At 43.4% G+C, this 5909-nt stretch overlaps 1 protein-coding gene across 1 annotated transcript in view; it reads right to left on the bottom strand.

The window, feature by feature from the left end:
* Nucleotides 1-1254: 1254 nt before the first annotated feature.
* LDAH (lipid droplet associated hydrolase) overlaps nt 1255-5909 on the bottom strand; it is a 66079-nt gene continuing 61424 nt past the window's right edge. Inside the window, exon 4 of the mRNA XM_023528501.1 lies at nt 1255-2289. Coding sequence (XP_023384269.1) covers nt 2071-2289 — 219 coding nt within the window. The 3' untranslated portion in view covers nt 1255-2070. The remainder of the gene's footprint in view (nt 2290-5909) is intronic.

Genomic DNA, 5909 nt, shown 5'->3' with positions numbered 1-5909 from the left:
TCCATATGAAATTACTGCCAAGGACCAGCCATGGGGCTAACTGGAACATACCGGCAGAGATGCTTCTGGAAAATGGATTTCATCCACTGCTGATAAATCTTAGTCTTTCATTTTTATTTTTGTGATATTTAATAATAATTATTATTACAGCCAGTCTTTATTCAGAAGATACTCTTGGTCAGGCATTGTGCTAAATGCTTTAATTTTATCACCTACTTTAATTCTTCCAACAATATGAGGTATGCATTATTATTAATGCATTATTATTATTAATCCTATAAGTGAGGACAGTGAGGTGTCCATGAGCTCTAGCCTCTAACGTCAGATTTCTAGACCTTCCACACAGATGCCAACAAGGACTTTGTGTGCAGCCCTGAGCCAATGGCCTCTGAGTGTCCTGGCTCCTCTCCAAGGCCAAGAATACTCCATGCCTGGAGCGTGGACCTTCCCCTCCGAGGAGTTGCTTGCTCTGATGGAGAGGCCCTGACAGAGAGTAACTCATTCAACACTCACTGCGGTGTGGGCAGCATATCAGACCTGAATCTTTCATCAGGGGGCTTCAGGTTTTGAGAGGAAGGCCAACATCCTCTTGTCCTTAAAGAATGATAATGTTTGAGGGATTTCAAAACCCCCATGTTTCTGGTCCATGGTCAACCATCACTGTAGTCAGTGGGATTTATTGGCTCCTAAGGCCCCAGGATTGAGTCAATTCGGGGAAGGCAGCAAAATTGTCAGCCTACTCTGGGCCAGAGAGCAAGCTTCTTCTCTACTGGACCTCAAGGTTTCCAGAGAAGGTGAATTTACATAATTTAATGATTTGTTTTGGTTCATTAGTAAAACGATTTATTTCCAACCAACAAAGCTAATGCAGAAATGGAGAACTCATTTATGGTAATCCTCTATTCAGCAATGTAAAGATGCCCTTTTGGAAATTACTTACTAGAAGATTTTCAGAAGAAAAGAACCATAATATAGCTAAGAACTCTATACACAATGCATAGCACAGTACTTGGCTCATTGCTGGTCCTCAGTGGAGTTTCACTGAAAAAATCACAGAAGAGGAACTGCATGTGGTGGGTACATACAGGCTTGATTTGGGACTGTCCAGGGACTCCGCATCTGGCTCTGGAGAAGAGGAGCATGCAGGGAGCTCACAGTCCGGCAGACTAAGGCTCGGCACAGAGTTGGCTGGCTGCCTTGTGGTGGGGAGGCAGAGTCAGGATCCTCGAACGACTCTTCTCTGGTTAGTTGACCAGGGCAAAGGCTGTCAAACCTCATTCCCTGTCTAAGGCAGGTGGATGAGGGAGTCACACTCCTCAGGGATGCTTCTCAGAGGGGGGGATGAGCAGCACCTCCCCCAATGTTGGCTCTCCTTGGGCTCGTGCCACTGGTGTTCAGACAAAAGGCCGACTTGGTGGTCTGCGATGTACTGCAAGGTAGGAACAGGTGGGTGCAGCCTGCCCTGGTATTCAGCCTGATTCTGATGATCTCAGGCAAGGCCTTTACGAAGTTAGTCTGGGCTAATCTTCAACTTCTGTCCTTAAGAGAGACCCAAGTCCGCTGCCAAGATCCATGGCTCATCGCTTCCTGCTGTTGGTACATGAGTATGTCCTTCTCATGATCTCATACGCTTCACATATCTGATTATACACTTAACATTCACTGATCTCTTTTACATTTTCTAGTAGTTATTTAATAATTTCCTCTAGGAGAAGCCATTCTATAAGGTAAATCAGTTAAAATAAACTAAATTTAGACTTCCTTTTGTCTGCAACGATCCTGCCTACCAAAATAAGCTGTGCCACTGGGCGTCTCGTGCAAACGGAAGAGACCTATCTAGGTCACCATGTTGTGAGTCCTGGAAAAGGTGAGGTTAAATTTATGGAATATTCCATCAACTGTGTTTACCACAGACTGTAGCACGGGGAACTGGGGGTGGGCAGACTGTAAGCCGAGAGGTTCTCACTTTTTTTCTCTCCGATTATTAAACATCAAAATTAAACATTTACCTACTAAGTGCACTACTTGCTACAAAGAGTCAGTATACTTATCGCCTCTACGTGCCAGCTATCAGTCCTGGTTTTCTTCTGTCACCGTTTCAATTTTGGACAGATCGTCCTTAAGCCAGTCTGCCACCATGTCGGCCATTTCTTGGTAAGAGTGTAAGATAAAAGCATGAGGTATTTTTTTCTCACAGAGTCGAATATCTCCTTCTGGGAAGTCTTTCTTTATGTCTTCATAGTACTCTTTTGGACACCAAGCATCTTTAGCACCATAGTAGAATGTAAGCTAAAAGACAAGATGAAAACATTTCATTAGAAAATACTTTACCCTCCAAATACAGATATGACACAAGCAACCTGCTCTAAAAACAGTCCCTGTGTCTGGCCCTATAAATTAGTCCCAAGGCTCCTTCCAGAGAGTGGCTCTCTCAAGGCAGTGAGCTTTCATGGTTTGTGGGAGTGAATTAAGAGGTATCTGATGGAAACAAAGCCACACAGAGAGACAGAGACTTGTGTGACAGATCACCCATGAGTCACTGAAGGGACTCGCTAGCAAAGCTGTGTGTTGAGACTGGGGTGGACACTGGAGAGATGGCAGATGAGAACAAGGATGAGTTGTTGAGACAAAAATCACTGAGTGACTAGTGACCACTCATTATTCAATTAAGAGTTGTCATACAGCCACACGGCGGGAATATGGAACAAGTCCATTGAATGCATGCAAAGGTGAGTCAGACAGACTCTAGCTTCTCAATGTAGCAGATGAAATGTGATCAGAACTTGAGAGTGTCTACGACATGTCTACGAATAGCCTCCATGCAGCGGGAGAGAATGGCGATCAGTGGGGAGGTGATCTAATCATCCTTTGGGTCGCAGCAAGCAGGCTGGATGGAGACAGAACCTCCTTTGAGGCATTACTAAGATTGATCTATATCTGCCCATGATACACACACACATGTGCACATATGTACATACATGTAGACATGTGTACACATGTGCACATGTATATATACATGTATATAGGCACACACACATATATAAGTATGTATATATGTATATATGTATATTTATGCACACACACAATTATAATAAGTATATATATGTGTGTCTAGTTCTAGATCATTCTTCACTGAAAACTATGTTCTAGTTCTGTATTTCTGGGAAAAAAAGGCAACAAAAGTGAGATCTTATTCAGAGGGGTACATAGTGATAATTTCTACAAAAAATAACAACTTAGTTGTAAGAACCCGATGACATTTGTCATCACTGAAAAAAGTTATGCCCAGCTCCAGCCCTTAAGTGGCCAGTTACAGTCACTTGTAGTTTCCATAACATACCAAATTCGCTCACTCACTCAAACCCTTACTGATTAATCTGTTCAGCGACTACTTGTTGAGCATCTACCCTGTATTAGGAACCTGGAAAGCATTATAAGACAGTTCGTGGTGGGGGAAGGCTGGAGGCACCATGTACACAAGACAACCCCCAGAGAGTCGATGCCTGAGTTGACTCTTCAGGCTGGGGGAGCACACTGTGCGGAGCAGGCCAAGCAACGTAAAAAGTGTGAAGGAGCATGGCATGCTTGGGGAATTGGACGTAATCAGAAATGGCTGGAATATAGAATGATAGGAGATAAGACTGGCAAGGCAGAGAGAGATCAGGTGAATTTCTGTGCCATGCTAAGGAGGTTGTACCTGACTCTGAAGTCCACAAGAGCTGACAAATGGCTTCACACAGTGAAGTGCCATGATTAGATCTGAATGGTAGGAAACTTACTCTGGCTACAATAGCAAAGAGATTGTGGGGGATCAAGTGTTGGCAGGAAGATATGGGAAATACATGTTATCGTCCACTGGGTAATGAGTAATTGTGCTGTGTTGAGAAATCTGGAAATTCAGGCTTGGGCTTGAGTCCGTCAGCTCTGCTCCCCTGCTCCAGTGCGCTCTCTGGCCTGAAGACACTTGGACACTGAGAAAGGCACCCAGGAACCCTCGTACCGGTACAAGCTGTAGTGGTGGAGTCTTACGAAAAACCCTAATACAAAAGGGTCAACTGTAAGGACAGCAAGGCAGGGAAGGTCTTCCCTACAAAAAGACGCTGTGACAAAGAGAACAACGTCACTGTTGCTCTCTGCCTAACATTTCAGCCTATTTCTATGGAGAACTTCGCATTTACTTTTCAGGGAGATAATTACAACTTGAAATGTCTCCAATGAGAAGTCCAGCTCGATGAGCCTCAGCACTGGGGCAATGCCACCCTTCCCCTCACGCGTGAAGGTGTCAGCTGGTTGAGAATGAGTAATAAAACACAGATTACAGGGACCCTACACCTATCTCCCGGTACCAAGAGATAGGTGGTGACCAAGTACTTATGGGGCGCACACTGTCCACGGCCGGTACTAGGAACCTCAACACAAAGTGACGTCAGTGTGCAAGACAGCGTTAACAGTGAAGAGTCTAGATTCCCCATATGTTCATCTGATTTTATTTGATTCCTCTGTGACCAGGAACCATTTAGAGTGAGCCGTATTTGGTTAAACCTCTAAGTACTGGTGGGATAATGTCTCCCCCTACCGCCTCCCGCCCCGCCAGTTCCTCTTCAGGCTACATTCACTGAAGGGCTCTCTATGAAAATCTTGGCTTACAAGTAAAACACGTGGCTATTTCTAATGCCTTTATATACACTGGCTCAAGATACTTCCTGTTCTCTATAGATTATAAGTCACAGGCAATAGATCTGAACAGAGGACTCTGCACCTGTAACCCTAAACAGGAAACTGAAAAAGTATGGGGTGTGTAGAGGTAGTGGGGGATGGGGGAGGACAGGTGAAGTAGAAAAAGGAATAATGACACCAAAGCATAGTAGTTAAGAGTGTGTGCTATTCTCATGTCGATATATAACAATGAATCACAATGAATAATGATAAACTGATGAAAACTGAGAATAATGTGCCAGGCTCTGAGCTAACCTCTGTGCTCACTGAGTCCTTACAATAATACGTGAGGAAGGCATTTTATCCCTATTTTACAGAAAAGGAAACTGAGGCTTAGAGAGACTAACTTGCTTAAGTTGAAACAAATCTGGCTTATAATCCAGAGACAACATTCCTAATTAGTACCTTTCACTACTATCTACAATTAATTAGTGAATTGAACCATGTCATGAAAACATAAAACCTCAAGACCGGGAGTTCTTAACCAGATATAAACACCGAGTAGTGTGACCATCAATTCAACTACCTTTACCCGAAGTCTTCTCAAAGTCTATGTGGCTCATTTGGGGTGCTGCATGTTATGGGGGTGATAACTAAGAATCCCGGGCTATCAGCAGAATGTTTAAATTCAAAGGTTTATAATAAAATAAATTATTTCCAAAAGGTCATTTTTCCTTGGCACTTGCTTTGACATGCATGAGAGCTGATAAAAAGTAAAAGCACATTATTGAGATGGAAATTATTGTGCTTCCAGATTGTCAAGTAGTCTATTTCTCTATTAAACATAAAATTTAATTTTCTCAGTTCTAGACTCTGACTTTCCAGGACTCTGCTTCTGCTTCTGCTTCTCCGTGTGCGTCCTCTGCATGGACACATGGCGACTGCAGTCTCCGTGAGCACAGATGTTATTTGGGTTCCCCAAATGAGACGTGTCCCCGCTACAATGTCCCTGTACACTGCTGCAGCTTGCCACCACAAAGAAGCCACATTTGTCTTTTCTCATGTTTTTTTTTTTTTTCCTTTCTCTTTTTACCTTTTGCTGCTGAAATGAATAGATTCACCAAAAATGACTCTAATAAATTTATCTCCCGTATGGTACTAAGTGGCTGAAACTCAGAAGTAAGACAGTCTTGCCTTGGATAAGATCCCAGAGCAGGGAACGACACAGGTGCTATAAACTGGCCCTTAAATAC

This window comes from Pteropus vampyrus, unplaced genomic scaffold (genome assembly GCF_000151845.1).
Source record: "Pteropus vampyrus isolate Shadow unplaced genomic scaffold, Pvam_2.0 Scaffold28, whole genome shotgun sequence".
Lineage (NCBI taxonomy): Eukaryota > Metazoa > Chordata > Mammalia > Chiroptera > Pteropodidae > Pteropus > Pteropus vampyrus.
The sequence above is the reverse complement of the archived record's forward strand: the minus strand, read 5'-3'. Positions and strand labels throughout refer to the sequence as shown.